The sequence below is a fragment of the Esox lucius genome, chromosome 3, assembly GCF_011004845.1.
Source record: "Esox lucius isolate fEsoLuc1 chromosome 3, fEsoLuc1.pri, whole genome shotgun sequence".
NCBI lineage: Eukaryota > Metazoa > Chordata > Actinopteri > Esociformes > Esocidae > Esox > Esox lucius.
The window spans coordinates 24,577,158-24,596,076 of NC_047571.1; the positions used below are offsets into that span (position 1 = coordinate 24,577,158).

Genomic DNA, 18,919 nt, shown 5'->3' on the forward strand with positions numbered 1-18,919 from the left:
CTTCTAACAATTATTATTAATAGGCAACATATATTCATAAAAATACTAAACAGGTTGCCAGTGTTACTAACTAATCACCAGATCAAAACAACATACGTAAAACCTGGAAGTTTTTTTGTACAAGCCAACATTGCCGATTTCCGTTTATTCCGCGAAAATCGAACACGATCATTCGTTACGGGTGATGACAAGAGTGGGCCAGGTCTAAAATGTAGATCTTAAATGAAGGCGGGTACGCTTTTTCATACGATCATTGTTTTGCACATTTACAGAACGGACCTGGTGAGAGCTCAAGGTGAGAGAAAATGCTTTTGCCTCACACATGAACATATTATATTGGTTGGTATTGTATTGACATTATAATCATTGCTTTGTTTTGTCAGAACAAGCTAATGCTTTTGTTTTACATCGTATGTGGAATAGTTGGGCGGTTTTGAAAAAGGATCTGGTTTTGTTGATATGTGTTGTCTGGGAAACTGAGCACTGAATTTATTTGTTGGGGTAATAATGTCTACAGTGAAACTGTGTATTGTCTATAAACCTCAAAATATGTAGCCTATGAATACATAAAGGACATGATCGAAATTATGTCTCTTTACCATCTATTGAGACAATGTTCTTTTTATGGTTGTTAGTAACCAGGTGGTAACCAGGTGGCAACTGCAAGTGATCATGGTGTAGCGGCCTGTAAAAAATTTTTTTTTGCTTATGTTACTTATTTTGCTGCATTGCATATACTTATAATATAATTTTATCCGATATTTTCCAGTAAGACAACAGACATGGCCTCACACAAGCCTACTGATTTGCTAGCAGGACTCAGACAGCAATGTCTTGCCAGGGGAGCGGCTGGGATCAAGGGACTAGGAAGGCAAGTAGATGCATAGAACAAATAAAAACAAATAACAACTGAAATGTTATTTAACATATTATTACAACAAAGTACTGACAAAGAAAATGCACATGAAAACACATACGGGGTTAGAACCCAAAACAAACCCAAACCCGCATAGAATAAAGGATTTTGTTCTTTCTGTTCTCCATCTACATGTCTTATCACAGTCACAAGTAAAAATAACATGAACATACTGTAAGCGGACCAATAGTCAAGTTATATGCTTGTTCATTCCAAATTCCTCTGTTCTTTCCCGCCCGTGAAGGGCATTCCGCATAATGGATGATGATGGCAACAAGTCTTTGGACCTTCTGGAGTTTACAAAGGGATTGGAGGACTATGGGCTGGTGGTGAGCAAAGAGGAGGCCCAGCAGGTCTTTAAACTGTGTGACAAGGACAGGAGTGGCACCATCAACTTTGATGAGTTTCTAGAGAATCTGAGGGTATGGGTAAAGTTAGTGACAGAAAAAACACGAAAGAACATTGATTAAACATGTTTTTATTCATTGTCCCGAGTAATCCTCGTCCAGTTATACAAAGTATATAACTGCTACTACTAACAATAATATAAATTCTAATACTACAACTTATTCTCTATACAATAATTACAGTAACACGTTTTGAAGGGGCTTTCAACAATTCAAAGTACCTTTAAAACGTGCATGATGAAGGTACAGTGCTCTATAATGCTCTTTTAATGGGTTTGGGTTCTGTATTCACCAGCCTCCTATGTCCAGTGCCAGGATCACTGTGATTAATCGGGCTTTTAAGAAGTTGGACCGGACGGGGGATGGGGTGGTGACGGTGCAGGACCTGTGTGGTGTCTACAATGTCTCACAACACCCGAAATATAAGAGCGGGGAGTGGACGGAGGAGCAGGTCTTCCTAACCTTCCTCAACAGCTTTGATTCCCCCAACGACAAAGACGGCAAGGTAATAAACACACTTGTCATCCACTGATATTATTGCTAGCCTGGGTAATAGTCTGTTTGTGCTAACATTCCCCTCATAGCCATTTGCTGTCAAGCCAAACATTTTGGACTGGTTTTGTGAAACGTTTAAGCCTGGTCTAGGACTAATATATCAAGGTAAGATAAGTCTGTGTCACAGAAATCTGCCCTATATCATCCATGAACTTGAGGAGAACAGAGGATACCATTTAGTTTGAGAGTGGAATGTTAATGCAAACAGGCCAGGATTTCTAGAAAATTGAAAGAAAACAGTACATAGAATAAAGAAGCGTATAATTTGGCTTAGTTACTTAGTGTTCTATGTTATTTGAATTTTAAGTGTAAGTTTGGTCTTCTCCATCTCCCACAGGTGACCCAAGAGGAATTCCTGAACTACTACAGTGGAGTGAGTGCATCTATCGACACCGATGAATACTTTGTTACTATGATGCAGAATGCCTGGAAGCTGTAGACACAAAGTGTAACCTTGTTTGATCATTCTGATCTTGCAAATGTACATTCTGTTTCACTATCATGAAGTGAATCCAAACAGTTAATCAAAACGCAGAAGGCAAATGAAGGCAGTAGTTGTTGTAGTTGTTGATTTTTTGCCATACACCTGTAGCTACATCATCATCATGTAAATCTTTGCCAAATAAACCCTCTTTGTAGTAGTGCAGTGACTGTTTCTTAAAATACGGCACCATCAAAATAGATTCAGATAAAAAAGAATTATGTAGCTAACTATACCATGCTTACCAAAAGCAATGTGCTTTTGAAAGAGTTAATTAATACAATATTTTCCTTGGTCAAATGATCTATAGTGTCCCCTGGTGTTCAATGCACAAAATAGCTATCTAGACCTGATGTAAATCATATTGTACATCTCTTGCTTTGAAAAAATCAGGTGTGGACTAATAGAGAAATCCTTATGGGCCCTTTTTTAACCGTATTGTGTAGAAAAGTTAAATATATGAATATACACATTTAAATACAAAAGATAGAAACATTTTAACAATATGTACACAATTTACAAATCTAAAATCACATGATATTACAGTCTGCCTGGCCGCTTTCCAGTTACTGATGTGGAACACAACCATCCGTTGATGCAATGCCTGTATATATAGTTCTCTATGTATACCAGAAGGTGACCTTTATTATCGCCTTTTCTTGCTCACTTTTAAAATAAAAGTTGCTGCTCCTGTGGAAAAGACAGAACTACATTCTATGGAATTAATTGTTAGCATCTCTACGTGTATTTACTCAGAGTCCTAATTTCCACTTTTCTTTGGGTTTGGTTATGGATGATTAAGGACAGTTTGGCGAAAAGTCAAATTTACAGGTTGCTGTTCATCATTCATTCATACTCAGCCCTGGAATTGATTGTATTACATTTTGTTCCTGTAGAGGGGGCAATAGAGCTAATTATTATTATTGTTATCATTTTTTATGATTTATATTATTAGAATTAGAATGTAAATCATGCCCACATTTACCTTCACTTCTTTAAATGCTGAAGTAGATTTCTCTTTATGTTTACTAATCTTCATAAAATGTTGTACAATGTTGACATGAAACATGCTGTTTTTACAAATTCAGAAGTAGAAAAAAAGTACATATTTTATTCAGAAGTAGAATAAAATAATAATTAAGTCTTGATACTACAGGGGCAGGCCATCAAAACCATAATCTTTTTGGAAAGGCTTCCCGAATCCCGATCAACTTTTCAATGTGCAATGACATGTCAAGCAGTAGCAGTAGCTTAATCCGAAGCATCCCTCCCTCCCTCCACATCCTGGCCAGCCGCTCAGCAGCTCAAGGGCAAACGGGGGTTTAGGATATTTTCCCTTTCACTGCTCAGAAAGACGTGTGAATTACAACCGTGCGGCATTTCTTGTGTGCTTTCTATGTTATATTTATGCAATTTAAAGTTTTCTCAGTTTGGACCGAGATTTGGGGACAATCAAATGGAAAGGAACGGGGGAAGTGAGTTTTGAGGGCGTCCATAGTCAGTCGTCGCACCTGTAGCGCCAAGTGAAGCGCGGTTAAAAATGGCTAACATCTCTGGATTTCAGAACTGGCTTTGATCCTGGAGTCATTTTTTGCCAATAACCTCTGGATTCGCCCTCGCAACAAAACACGCGTGTTTTTCGGCCTTTTTACTTGTTATTGGAGTAGGCTGATATAGTGAATATTTATCAGAACCTTCATGGAGACAAATTGCAACATGGATTCTACAAGGGATTTTTGTCAGTTTTGTTCTCTAAAAGCTGAAAAACCTAACTCTGGAAGCTATGCTACAGAACATGGAGTTTCACACGTAAGTATTCATTTTTCACTTATAATAGTGTATATTCAGTGCATTGACACGCTTAGAAAGAGCGCATAATATTTATTTGACCAAACTTCTCTACATTATTTTTTTTTTATGTTTGCTTAATATGGAAGGAAAGAACTCTCGAAATCAATGAAAGCCTAACTTAACCTTTCATAAAATGCCAAGTTTAATGTTCACTTATGCCGGTAGACTGAAATAACAGTTTGTTTTAATAAAACAGCAGTTTTAAGTTTATTTTTTTTCAACAGCAGATAAATGCCATACAAGTGCCATATATTTTATTGCAAAAACAAATAATCAGTGTCAGAATATTTACTTTCTATACTATAAACCAGTGTGTCAGACCTGTTAGGCCCCTAAGAAAAGCCGTTTAATCGTCATCTCAAATACTAAGAGACGGAGTTAAAATATGCCAAGGCATTCTAACAATTCTCATTAGTGTCATACCTTTTATTTTTTCAGATTGACATGATTTCCCATCCGCAGTGTTGTCTAATTGTGCTGAAATAATTGTATCTGTGTTGTGTATTTTTTTAGGTGATTCAGTGCTGTCTGCAGTAATCACTGCAAAAGGTTTGAGGATAGTAAGAATTAGGTCACACAGGAGATCAGCGGTACCAGCTATACCTGATGCTCTAGCCTGGGGCCCACACACACAAACTGGTGCTCTGGTTTATCGCCCCACATCCTGTACATACATGACCATATAGACATCAGCTGACGTTTGTAGCTTATGCTGTGAACAGACACCATGGTCCCAAGCCATGATGAAGAAACAGGCCTTGTCCTGTCTACCAATGTGTCACAATGCAGGACTGTCTTAACTTTTAATAATAAGATGACATGGCCAGTGTGGTCTTGATTCCTAGATCACCTGCTCTGAATCGGAGATGCGTTGTTAACATAGAGGGCTGGTGTCTGTCTACTGTTAACACAGGGGCTGGTGTCTGTCTACTGTTAACATAGGGGCTGGTGTCTGTCTACTGTTAACACAGGGGCTGGTGTCTGTCTACTGTTAACATAGGGGCTGGTGTCTGTCTACTGTTAACATAGGGGCTGGTGTCTGTCTACTGTTAACATAGGGGCTGGTGTCTGTCTACGGTTAACATAGGGGCTGGTGTCTGTCTACTGTTAACATAGGGGCTGGTGTCTGTCTACTGTTAACATAGGGGCTGGTGTCTGTCTACGGTTAACATAGGGGCTGGTGTCTGTCTACTGTTAACATAGGGGCTGGTGTCTGTCTACTGTTAACATAGGGGCTGGTGTCTGTCTACTGTTAACATGGGCAGGTGCTTCTGAATCTCTATCATTCATGAAAAACAACACAAATACAAGCACCAGGACATTTGACAAATGCACTTCCTTAATACATTTCAGCTTTAGAAATATACATTATTGAAGAATTTTTATTATGAATCTATACATCATGAGCTTAATTCAACTGTCATACTTTAAATGTAAGCTTTCTTTCCTTCAATGCTTGCAAACAAAGTACATGCAAAAAACCACTATATACATGACTAAAAGTGTACATTATATTAGTGCTGATCAGTCCTTGTGTTGATAGCTCTGTCTATACAGATAGCTCTGTCTATATATATTTCTCCAGCCATATCCCTTGGCTTTTACCATAAAAGGGGCAATGCTTTGTTATTGTTTATACTGCTAATTGCCTCTTTAACATAAACGTTATTAAAATATTATAGAGAAAACTGTCTTAAAAACAAAGAAGAATAAACCCCAAACCAAAAAGCTTAAGGTGTTATTAAATACAATTCCTTTCACTTTATGAACTACTAAAAGGACCACAATACAACACATTTAAAACCAAGTTGATGACGAAATTTCAACCAGCTTTCCACCAGTTAATGAGAAAGCGCTATCTAGGTGGAGTTGAAGATGATGTCTCTTTCAGATGTTGCTATCTCCTACAAAACTTTAATTGGATATATTATATTTTTAACATTATATTTTTAATAGACGCTAAATACACGAACCCACCTTTAAAGTCAACTTAGATGACATATCAAATTTCTAAGCTAAGAGTATGTTTTACAGATGACAATTGGCAATCAGTTCTTCAAGTAAAGTACCTTCATTAGCAATTTACATAAGTAAAAGGAACCCACAGAAAATACTCAACTAGTAAAAAGTGATAAGAAAAGTTATAAATGTTTAGACCTTCTGGTAAACTTTGACAGAAAAGAATAACACCTTAATGATATTGTTTGATGTTCTTCCAGATTTTGCGTAGTGTATTTTATTGAAATAAATACTATTCTTGTTCACAGTGCACCTTAATGAACTGATAAGCGGAATTACATATTTTAAAGATTCTAAAATCTCAGGAAGATCACATAAATCTGTTCCTAACCCTCAACTAAATGTTTATTACATGTATTCCCCCATCTACAATCAAACATACATTGTTGCTTTTCATATTTACTTTTAGGTCCCTGTCAAACTTTTAAGTTGACATAAGTCTGCTGTCTTTTCATTGTTACAGTCACATTAGCATAACCTTAAATGCCAATTACCAAAAACCTCTATGTTGCATTGGATACCTGGTTGATCCGGCCAGTAGCATATGCCTTACTCAAAGATTAAGCCATGCAAGCCTAAGTACACATGGCCGGTAGAGTGATTCTGTGAATGGCTGAATAATTCAATTATTTACGTTTCCTTTCATCGCTCCAACGTGACTCCGATGACTGTAGCAATTCTAGAGCCTTGCCAACCAGCGCCGAACTTCGGGAATGCGTGAATTTATCAGACCCATAACCCAGGCGAGGTGGAGCAAGATACAGTGCGGGGACTTGAGTAGGCTACATGCTGTCAAAAGGCAGCATTTTGCAACAAACTAATTAATGTTGTTTACATCATCGCTGTTCTTTTCATCGTTGTACAAACTCAGATGAGAAAAAAAGCACTTAGCCTCTATTCAGGTCGATCTTTTGCTGCTCCACTCGAATCTTGAGGAGCATTTATTTAAAATGCGCATCCAATCCCCTTGATCCCTTTACATAACTAGACCAATCATACGCTTCAATGTGCTGCTTTTCACAGGGCGGTGGCGGGAGTGTCGGCAGCTCTGGTAACCGTAACGCTGACGGAGTAGGAATTGGCAAATGAAATGAATCAGCAGTAGATCTATACTATATCATAAGATATATATACTGTTGTATTTCAGATTAAGAGATAAGGCAGAAGATTCAGGTAGACACAATGAGATCAGGTAATGCATACACAATTACATAGAAATTGATTTGGCTTAGCTGTGGTATTTTGGAAATATACCAAACCCCCTTGTACATTATTGCTTACATACATTATACCATGGCTAACCAAATTCAAACCATCAGGTTTTTAAGACAGTGCCTAAGAACAGCTCTTTGACATGCTCTATTGATCATATACCACACCTCCTCTGCCTTATTGCTTATTTACAAACAAGGTGTTTTGAATCCTGAATGCTGATTGGCTGATTGCTGGGGGAAATGAGACCATATACCACAAGTATGACATCACATCACTTTTTGCTGCTCTAATTACATTGTTAACCAGTTTATATACTCAAAAAGGCGTCTCTGGGGTTTGTGATATATTGCTAATATACTGCGGGGGAGGGCTGGGTCGAGGCACTCCACAATGCGTCCTGCCGAAGAACAGCTCTTGGCCGTGGTTTATACCACACCCGCTCATGTCTTATTGCTTACACATCCCATTGGTATGACATCACATCCTTTTTTACAGTTGTTAATGCCTTGGTGACCGGTTTATAGCAACAAGGTCTCACAGGCATTTGTAGAATATAGCCAAGATACCATGGACAAGTGCTGTCTCAAGGCACTCCACAATGCTTTGTGGTATTGGCCATGCACCACAGGCCCTTTATTATTTAATTATGATGTGGCTGGCTCGAGCTAGACTGAATGTAATCTAAGTGTTAATTTGCATGATCAGTAATACCATATGATCATGACCATATTGCTCAAATCAAAAGAGGACCAATACTTTGCTCAGTGGAGTCACTCCCCGGTGGCAAGGTTGCCTTGTAAGGGACCTCTTACTAGAATCTTATTTTGTATTTATTTAACTGTTATTTAACCAGGGAAGTCACTTGAGAACTATTTATAATTTTCTCTGATGACCTGGCCAAATGGCATTCAAACTGAAGACCAGACAGTACACTGAAAACACACATCATTTTAGATATAAGACATACATATATGTGCCGTATAAAACATATATGCTGCATATGCATATATGCAAATAGACAAACACAGCATTTTAATATTACTGAGGACACAAACAGATAGGAAAAGGGGATAACACAAATTAAAAATAAACATGTTTACATTTATATTTTTTTATTTGACATTATAAATGTTTAATATCAAATAAGTTAATTGGGAGGACACACGCCCTACTGCTTCTCGTCGTTAAGTATCCAGGTGGCTTGAAGTTATAGGTGAAAGGACAATACAGATTAGTCATGCAAGCACCGTTTTGAAATGAAAGTGAGGCTTGGTTAGTAAACCTAGGGGCAATCTGCTGATGTTGGTAGTGCAAGAATACTACAACAATGGCATGAGTATGAATTGGATTCATACCCAACATGGCAATCCTGATGGGTGTGAATGCAAAAGAATAGTTGTGTTTAATCAACAAATAAGCAGATGAAGATGTTAGAGTTCCATAAGCAGTTAAACAAAAGGATGTAGTAGCTGGATTGAGGATTGGCTATATTCACGATGTACAAGGTAAGATGATGTATACATGTTTTTCCACCCAGGTTGTTGCTAGCTTGTTTCTAACTAGAATGGTAACTAACAGTAATTAACACAACACTGTAGTTTCTAAAAGGTAAAAACAACTTATTAGACAATATTACAGTACTGAATTATTTCATTGTGTGTTACATATTACCTTTGATTAAGCAATGAGGCACAAGAGGCAGTGCTGTATCATGGATACAGTCAGTGACTTTTGTGAAATGCAGCAATGATTATCTTCTTGAACGTGTGCATGTTGACAATGAAATATGGGCGGACATGAAGTCGAATTTGGACAACTACTACTTTGAGCCTTTCCTGCCAGCCCTGAAATGTAAAAGGACAAGTCACACTGATAGGTGCTACCTGGGGTCATTGCCATGAATAAGTGTCTACTTCATTCAGTTGTTTGCATAACTCGCTTGTTGACTGACACTTGAGAATGAAAGTGAAATATAAAAAAAATATAAAAGTGTAACTGTTTGAAAAACATGGCAATGCTGATGGGTGTGAATGCAAAAGATTGATAAGCTTAACATCACAGAAATACAGGCTTCTCCTAACTCAGGCAACTTGGTAAATGCAGAAGGTTATTCACATGTGTCAAACTCATTTTATGGAGGTCCCCAATGTCTGCTGGTTCTGGCTCCTACCTCGTACTGGATTGACTGACATGTATCTTTTAGCCCAAAGTTGGCTAACCGGATTCAATTCCAATTGAATCAGGTGTGCCTGTTTAGTATGACAACAAATGAAATATCTGTGGAGGTTGAAGAAGGGGATGGAGAAACCATGAATTAGACAAGCAAATGGTGAAAAGAATGTAGTGCAGTTGTATGAAAGCTTAATAAACACCTTTGATCATTCTTCAGTTGGTCAACGGGTAGTGATCGTCTTAATAACAGTAGACGGTGACACACTGAAGAGCGTAGCTGGATCTTTTCCTAACAACACAACATACTTTACACCCTACAGAAATGGTTATTGGAGTGCCTTTTGGTGATTCTTCACCCTGAAAATCTGGGCAACCCCCTATTAGAACCCTTTAAAAAGCTTCTTCAAATAACCCCTTTTTAAATGCTTCGTCAAAGAACCATCCGAAAAACCATTTAGGGTAGATTTGTGAGTGGGTATGTTGTTCTTATGGTTCTTTGAGTAACAAGTATACATAGGTCTTTAAATCTTTATAAAACCCATTTATATTTTCTCTCAATGAACTTATCGGCTTCCCTCCCCAGATTTAACATAAAGCATACAGGCAATCAGCATTTAGAAGGCAGAGATCTCTTGATCTCTGCACCTGTCCACCTCAGTATATTCTTGTTGTGGGCTCTAGATAATGGATAACAGCTTTGAGGGGTTAATAGTCCTTGAATCCGGTGTAGAACAGGATTCATCTGGGTTCACTCAGAAAACAAGGTATACAAAACTGTTGACTTCTGTGAGCTGTTTTGTTTTGTCACAAGATAGATTTTGTCATGCTTTGCCTTAAACTAGTCCTCAAGTGGCAGGGGCCTGCCGGTGTGTCAGGCTCTGGGAATGGCAGCTTTGTAACCAGGGAGGAAGTGAATAGGACAAAATGTCAGGATTATAGTTAACAGGGATTTTATGTTGATGTATAATAGCAATGGTGTCCTCTCAGTGACAGGTGTTAACACCTAGTGACAGGTGTTATGGTCATGAGTGTTTCGGTTATTATTAGGGATAAAGTACAGTCTGTTATAACTCGAAGAGTGGCTTGTGGTCCACTCGGACCACCCATGTGAAACGTTTACAATCCAGATTTGATTTACAGTAAAAAGAAAAAACCTGTAGACACCACGGATCACAACTGCATAGTGGGCTCATGGGTCTTGGCCTACATGTTTCTGCATAGCGGGCTCATGTGTCTTGGCCTACATGTTTCTGCATAGTGGGCTTGTGTCTCGGCCTACATGTTTCAGCATAGCGGGCTCATGTGTCTCGGCCTTATGTTTCTGCATAGCGGGCTCATGGGTCTCGGCCTACATGTTTCAGCATAGCGGTAAATTTGAAATATGTTCCTTATTAATTATCTTACAGTAGCTTACACTCTGGGAGGGTGTGTTGGGGTACTTCACTTTGAGGGTCAGTGTTTGTGTGGTTAGGATGTTACAGTTCTTCAAATGGTTCTTTGGGTAACAAGTATAAATAGTTCCTTGCAATACCATTTGATTGAAGAACTTATGGGGTTTCAAAAAAAATGTAAAAGTAAAGGATACTCCAAGAACCTTTGCTTTTTAGAGTGGTCGTCTGGAATTTTGTCTGCTATTCCAAGAAAACGAGGGCAGCAAATTTGTGGAACTGTGGACCTGTCAGAGTGCTTGCTGGTGCTTGCTGGTGTTTCTGGTAAACACAACTTGTTAGTGAATAGGGCACACTGGTTTTTCTGATCATCTGTTTCATGTAATAAATAGGAAAATAATTTTGCAAGATACATTGGGGAGTGCCTGTTTGCAACACATAGCCATTGGTATATTGGCAAAATACCACAAACCCTTGAGATGCCTTTTTTGCTTACCACAGCTATCAGCCAGTCAGTATTCAGGATTCAAATCACCTGTTTAATAATACAAAAGAAAAGCTAACCGCTAGCAGTTTTTTCACAATGGATGGGTGTTAATGAATGAAGAATTATCTTGTTCTGCCCTGAGTCTGTGCAATCAGGTCAGCTGCAGGTAAAACATATTTTGTGCAATGTATCACACGTTACCAGTTCACAACATATCACGCAAATGCACAAGATCCCAAATAGAATCTTTATCTCACTAATATTGCAATCTGTAGTTTTGGAGTCCTTTTTTAACCTCAACCAACAAACTTTACAAAATCCAGTTTTTGCATCCATTAAGAGATGCACTATTTTCAGCCCTTTTTATAAACAGTCATTCTCAAAGAGAAAGAGATGTCATGCTCCCATGACAAGTGGAAACATTGCAAAATACAGGACCCACCTGATTATATGTTTGATACGTGTTGTAGACAGGTGAAGAAAATAGATAAACATGATTAAAAATGACCATTCATATGCAATGTGATTCATATGTATTTGTATTTTTTGGCTTTATGTGTTTTCATCTGGTTTAAAATAAAAGCTACTAGGGGAACACAAGGAACTTCACTGTTGTGAATGGGCTGTCCAATATGGGGAGGATTGTTGAAAAACCTTGAAGACATATTTACCTGGCCCAATTATGCAAAATATTTAAGTGGCCTAATTAGGCAAAATGTGTACCTGGCATAAATAGTCTAGATTGCCTTGTAAAAGCCTTTTTTTTATGATACCCTGTCCCCATCTTCGTTGAAGTATTTTTTGTAGCTTATCTTCAGATGCAGAGTGCAGAGTAAAGCTCTACCCTACCCTGTCCACCTGGTGTTATGGAGCAGAGTGAAGCTCTAATCTGCCCTGTCCACCTGGTGTTATGGAGCAGAGTGAAGCTCTAATCTGCCCTGTCCACCTGGTGTTATGGAGCAGAGTGAAGCTCTGCCCTACCCTGTCCACCTGGTGTTATGGAGCAGAGTGAAGCTCTACCCTACCCTGTCCACCTGGTGTTATGGAGCAGAGTGAAGCTCTACCCTACCCTGTCCACCTGGTGTTATGGTGCAGAGTGAAGCTCTATCCTACCCTGTCCACCTGGTGTTATGGAGCAGAGTGAAGCTCTACCCTATCCTGTCCACCTGGTGTTATGGAGCAGAGTGAAGCTCTACCCTACCCTGTCCACCTGGTGTTATGGTGCAGAGTGAAGCTCTATCCTACCCTGTCCACCTGGTGTTATGGAGCAGAGTGAAGCTCTACCCTATCCTGTCCACCTGGTGTTATGGAGCAGAGTGAAGCTCTACCCTACCCTGTCCACCTGGTGTTATGGTGCAGAGTGAAGCTCTATCCTACCCTGTCCACCTGGTGTTATGGAGCAGAGTGAAGCTCTACCCTATCCTGTCCACCTGGTGTTATGGAGCAGAGTGAAGCTCTACCCTACCCTGTCCACCTGGTGTTATGGAGCAGAGTGAAGCTCTACCCTACCCTGTCCACCTGGTGTTATGGTGCAGAGTGAAGCTCTACCCTACCCTGTCCACCTGGTGTTATGGAGCAGAGTGAAGCTCTACCCTATCCTGTCCACCTGGTGTTATGGAGCAGAGTGAAGCTCTACCCTACCCTGTCCACCTGGTGTTATGGTGCAGAGTGAAGCTCTACCCTAACCTAGTCTATTTATTGTTAACTCAACTGGCAAATCTAAATAAACGTTTTTTCTATATTCAGTGGGAATCCAGTGGGAATTCCATAGAACCTATGGTGATCTCACCGTCCTGGTAGGCCGGGTCTATCCTAGAGATTCTGAAAAAAACATCTAGCAGACATTTGTTTTTGTGACATAGGGACATTAAACCTAGTCCTGGACTATATAATCATATATATAATCGTATATATAATCAGTTCATTCAACTAAGACTTTTCCCCTGGCTGGCCTCCTCCATGTGTGCTACCTACCCCCAATATGCCCTCTGCTGAATGGACAGAGCTCACATGGGCGCCACTCTCCTCCCAGAGCTCCACTCCCTGAGTTGCTTTTTGGACAGTCATGACTCAGTCCTGCTGGTGTTTTTGAGGCACAGTATCGTATCTAATGTAGATATGTGTAGGAACATGACATCAGGTTTAGAGGTAGATCAGGACTGACTTTAGGACTGTTGGCTTTTCTGCATTGTTGATCTGGGATTGCAGCACAGTCAATCACTGGATGCGAACCCACTCTATCAGTATTTTTGAAGTCACTCTATCAGTATGTTTTATACTGCCATTGGAGAACAGAACTTTTTTCCCTGGGTCCCAAATTGGGGCAAATCTGCTGAATGCCATTGCCAGTCAGTGATCTAGTTGGTTGGATCCAGTCAGTGGAATAAGTGGGGCTGATCTGAGACCGACCCTATCCAAATAAGCAGATCAATTGAAAGCAGATGAGAGATAACTACTAATATCTGTCTGGCGGTGCTATGCTGTGCAGTGGCTGTAGGCATCAATGTGTCTCAGGCTTTGGTCAGCACAAGAAACAGGACAGTATGCAATGCTATGGAAACGACAATCTCATCGATTCTCAATAGGGAATGCTAGAGGCTAAACCATTCATATGAACTGGAAAAGGCTGTATTTTCAAACAAAGATGATGATTGGTCCTCTTTGTATACCCATCAGGTTAGCTACACTCACCTAAAGGATTATTAGGAACACCTGTTCAATTTCTCATTAATGCAATTATCTAATCAGCCAATCACATGGCAGTTGCTTCAATGCATTTAGGGGTGTGGTCCTGGTCAAGACAATCTCCTGAACTCCAAACTGAATGTCAGAATGGGAAAGAAAGGTGATTTAAGCAATTTTGAGCGTGGCATGATTGTTGGTGCCAGACGAGCCGGTCTGAGTATTTCACAATCTGCTCAGTTACTGGGATTTTCACGCGCAACCATTTCTAGGGTTTACAAAGAATGGTGTGAAAAGGGAAAAACATCCAGTATGAGGCAGTCCTGTGGACGAAAATGCCTTGTTGATGCTAGAGGTCAGAGGAGAATGGGCTGACTGATTCAAGCTGATAGAAGAGCAACTTTGACTGAAATAACCACTCGTTACAACCAAAGTATGCAGCAAAGCATTTGTGAAGCCACAACATGCACAACCTTGATGCAGATGGGCTACAACAGCAGAAGACCCCACTGGGTACCACTCATCTCCACTATAAAAAGGAAAAAGAGGCTACAATTTGCACAAGCTCACCAAAATTGGACAGTTGAAGACTGGAAGAATGTTGCCTGGTCTGATGAGTCTCGATTTCTGTTGAGACATTCAGATGGTAGAGTCAGAATTTGGCGTAAACAGAATTGTTACCACTGTGCAGGCTGGTGGTGGTGGTGTAATGGTGTGGGGGATGTTTTCTTGGCACACTTAGTGCCAATTGGGCATTGTTTAAATACCACGGTCTACCTGAGCATTGTTTCTGACCATGTCCATCCCTTTATGACCACCATGTACCCATCCTCTGAAGGCTACTTCCAGCCAGATAATGCACCATGTCACAAAGCTCGAATCATTTCAAATTGGTTTCTTGAACATGATAATGAGTTCACTGTACTGAAATGGCCCCCACAGTCACCAGATCTCAACCCAATAGAGCATCTTTGGGATGTGGTGGAACGGGAGCTTCGTGCCCTGGATGTGCATCCCACAAATCTCCATCAACTGCAAGATGCTATCCTATCAATATGGGCCAACATTTCTAAAGAATGCTTTCAGCACCTTGTTGAATCAATGCCACCTAGAATTAAGGCAGTTCTGAAGGCGAAAGGGGGTCAAACACAGTATTAGTATGGTGTTCCTAATAATCCTTTAGGTGAGTGTATGTGCATGTCAAACAGCAGCTTCCCTTTTCTGGAATTGGCCCTCAGCCCTCTTTTACTGTCCTGCTGATCTGTTGCCCTCTGTTTATACATCATCCTCAGTATCTCAGACATCGTTGTCCCATTTTGATGAATCCTGGATAAATTATCTGTTTGGCCACATACATCCAACAATTACCTGAATGGTCCATTGAGACTATTGTTATCGACTGACATTAATTAGTCACATATAACATTGCAGACAGAACCGCTCTGAATTTGACTAAATTATGCATCTTGGCAAAACGAGGGCTCTGCATTGGCATGCATACCATGGTCTGGCTATTTTAATGGCTCAAATGATTTAAGACATACTTTTATCCAGTGTGATTGAGGCAAGTGGCAAACACTCTTCAATATCAACCCATAGCAGGAAGGGCTGGATTAAATGCAGTCCAAACGATGACATCATCTTTGACAGTTTCTGGTTGTATGCCTAATGATGTCATTTCACCCAGTTTTATTATGGTGCCATTTCAGACAGTTTTATTATGGTGCCAATTGAGACAGTTTTATTATGGTGCCATTTCAGTCAGTTTTATTATGGTGCCAATTGAGACAGTTCCGCCTTCCTTCTGAATGGGAGTGACATGCCACACCTGGACCCCAGCCCTTGGCCGAGCCCCAACCCAAAGACCTAGCCCTAACCCTGCCCCTAACCCTCGCCCTAACCCAAACCCCAGCCCCAATGTCAGAGCTCACTAGTGACCGGGGCGGTATAATCCTCTGACTCTATGACTATGACTGGCCTACTTTGACAGAGATGGTTGAGTAACAGGAAGCTGGCGCTGGTAAAGAACTTAAAACATGTCTTTCTTTCCGCTGAGTGGAACTCCCTCTCTCCCTCTCAATCTGAACAGCTGAGTCGATCCGGCTTTCAGGCCTCAGCATTCTGTCAATATCACGTATTAGCAGTGATGAATGCGACACATCCCGTACTGTAGAGCAGTTACAGATTACCACCTCACAGTGACGTCGTGATCAGCATCATCTACCAATGATTAGATTTTGTTTTATTCTAACAAGGAGTGTTGCTCTTTCCATCCGTATTGACAACACACTGTACTCAGCGTATTACTGGTTCAAGGAGATGTAGTGCTAGCCCATCGAATTTTAAAAACACTGTATGTTAGCATTTTAAAATCAATCATTGTCACATCAATATTCTCTTGTCTGTTTTCACTTCTCTGAATGTCCTCAGGGGTTCATTTGTAATATCACCAAATTATGTCAGTTGTGTAATATCACGAGATAATGTCAGTTGTGTAATATCACCAAATTATGTCAGTTGTGTACACCCTTCTCTCCTTTTAACAACTGAAGAATAAATGTATATATACCCTCAGTAGCCAGTTTATAAGTTATAACACCCCTGTTCTGGTACCAAAGGTGGCCCAACCTGGTTACTCCATGCTTGGACCTAATAAACTGGCTAATTCTGAGCTCTCTTATATGGCGCATAGGAAGCAGATCCCACTGTGTAAATGATGACGTTCATTCCTATTCATATACTGTCTAAGTAACTTGGATGTGTTTTGGCACTTCATTTCTAACCCAAGTTTAGATCAAACAATAAATTGCATTCACCACAGTAATGGAAGTAATATTCGATAGAACTGTGAGTTAATACTCACAGTTCTGTTCTCTCTTTCTGTCATCCTTTACCCCTTCTTCTTTCTCACCTCTTGCCACAACAGCTGTAAGTAAATTCTAGTACAGGAGAATCAGGATGAAAAGATGGCAGCCATGCTGTTACCAACGGGTCCCGATGGCTTGCGCCGGTTCACTCGCGAATCCCTGGCCAGCATCGAGCAGCGGATTGCCGAGGAGCAGGCCAAGCACTCCAAGGATTACCAGGAGGATCTGGGCAACGTGGAACTGCCCAAGCCCAGGCTGGACCTGGAGGCCGGCAAACAGCTCCCACGCATCTATGGTGACATTCCCCCAGGACTGGTTGGGGTCCCTCTTGATGACATGGACCCCTTCTACTTTAAGAACCAGAGGGTAATTTAGGGAGGGTGTGGGTGTGTGTATGTGTGTGTGTGTGTGTGTGTGTGTGTGTCGGGGGGAGGACAGTTCTCATTTGCACCATTTGGTCTGGCTGTTGTAGAAGCCTCCCCAGATGGAAATCAACAACAGACAGTGGTAGAGTACTGCCGTTTCTCAGAAAGATCTGCTCTTGATCCAGACTATTACAGATAACACCACTTCTGATGTTGACTGCTCCTATCGCATCGCCATTTGCTGTTTGGACTGGGCGTAATGTAGGTCTACTCTAGGATAATACCATCATCTGGTGTTTGGCCTGGGAGTAGAGAAAACCTACTGTACATATTAACCTCCTGTTTGGACTGGGAGTAGACCTACTCTAGTATTAGAGTAGAGTATGCCTACTCAATGTAATAATCTGACGTGTGGACTGGGAGTAGAGTGGGCCTATACTATATAATAATCTCCTGTTTAGACTGGGAGTAGAGTAGGCCTACTCTATATAATAATCTCCTGTTTAGACTGGGAGTAGAGTAGGCCTACTCTATATAATCATCTCCTGTTTGCAGTTGGAGTAGAGTAGGACTATTCTATATAATAATCTCCTGTTTGCACTGAAAGTAGAGTAGGCCTACTCTATATAATAATCTCCTGTTTGGTCTGGGAGTGAAGTAGACTAATTCTATATAATAATCTCCTGTTTGGTCTGGGAGTAAAGTAGGCTTACTCTAGTGTTATAGCCCCAGCACTAAAATGAGTATTCATCCTAAGTCAAATCCAATATTAAGCTCAGACAGTTATCAGTTAAACAAACGGCCCAATTAAAATGGACGTCTTTTTGGAATGGGTGGACTGGTGGACCTTGTGAGCGTCCCCCGTAGAAACTATCTGCTGCACTGTGGGGACAAAATAGAGCTACTGTAATGGCGTAGGATTAAAAACATGTTGAATGAATAATGCCTGTCCAAAGTGACTCAGCTATTCACCCAAGACCACAACACCAAGGGCATTGGAGCAGTGGGGACATGGGGATCAGCCCCCCCGCCCAATGTTAGAAGCAGGGAAATTCCCCCCCAATAATAACAACATTTTGAGAAAAATATAAAATGTGCCCCCCCCAAATCAAACTCCTACACCTCTGCAAAACACAAACCACCATTCGCCATTGCTAAAAAATAATTAACACTTTTTATATAAAATGGCCCTTAGACATGTAGTGACTCCATCCATGTGGTGTGATGGATGATGGAGCACCTTTTCCGGCCTTGGAGTCGGTTTGTGTCATGGGATTAACATTACATTTTGATTTGCAGTGACCATCCGTCAGTCCATGGGTCTGTGGGTAGATCAGCCCTCCCTGTCCATTACCAGAGTCTTTACAGAGGGATGAATAAAGGACATGCCAGTCACTCATTCTCTCTTTCTCTCCATTTTGGCATTTGATGTTGCTGGACGCTGGATGGTGGGATTAACCAAAGACAAATAAATATATAAATAAATGCAGCCACATCTGTTCAGTAAAGGTTCA

The 18,919-nt window shown here is 40.5% G+C and overlaps 2 protein-coding genes across 7 annotated transcripts in view; both read left to right on the plus strand.

The window, feature by feature from the left end:
• Window positions 1–206: 206 nt before the first annotated feature.
• On the plus strand, window positions 207–2,519 carry capsla (calcyphosine-like a). Of its 3 annotated transcripts, none has more exons than XM_010891684.4 (5): window positions 207–295; window positions 770–871; window positions 1,161–1,338; window positions 1,619–1,828; window positions 2,216–2,519. In XM_010891684.4, exons 2-5 carry the CDS (start codon window positions 783–785, stop codon window positions 2,315–2,317), a joined length of 579 nt encoding a protein of 192 aa, XP_010889986.3. In that variant the 5' UTR covers window positions 207–295; window positions 770–782; the 3' UTR covers window positions 2,318–2,519. The 3 variants fall into 3 exon arrangements, with proteins under 3 accessions (XP_010889986.3, XP_034147402.1, XP_034147401.1); XM_034291511.1 differs by lacking the exon at window positions 207–295 and adding an exon at window positions 316–339 and having other exon boundaries at window positions 1,161–1,245; XM_034291510.1 differs by lacking the exon at window positions 207–295 and adding an exon at window positions 317–339.
• Window positions 2,520–3,628: 1,109 nt separating this feature from the next.
• LOC105022927 (sodium channel protein type 4 subunit alpha) overlaps window positions 3,629–18,919 on the plus strand; it is a 74,014-nt gene continuing 58,723 nt past the window's right edge. For all 4 annotated transcript variants that reach the window (XM_034291479.1, XM_034291480.1, XM_034291482.1 and 1 more), the window contains exons 1-2: window positions 3,629–4,168; window positions 17,100–17,406. In XM_034291479.1, coding sequence (XP_034147370.1) covers window positions 17,140–17,406 — 267 coding nt within the window. In that variant the 5' untranslated portion in view covers window positions 3,629–4,168; window positions 17,100–17,139. The remainder of the gene's footprint in view (window positions 4,169–17,099; window positions 17,407–18,919) is intronic.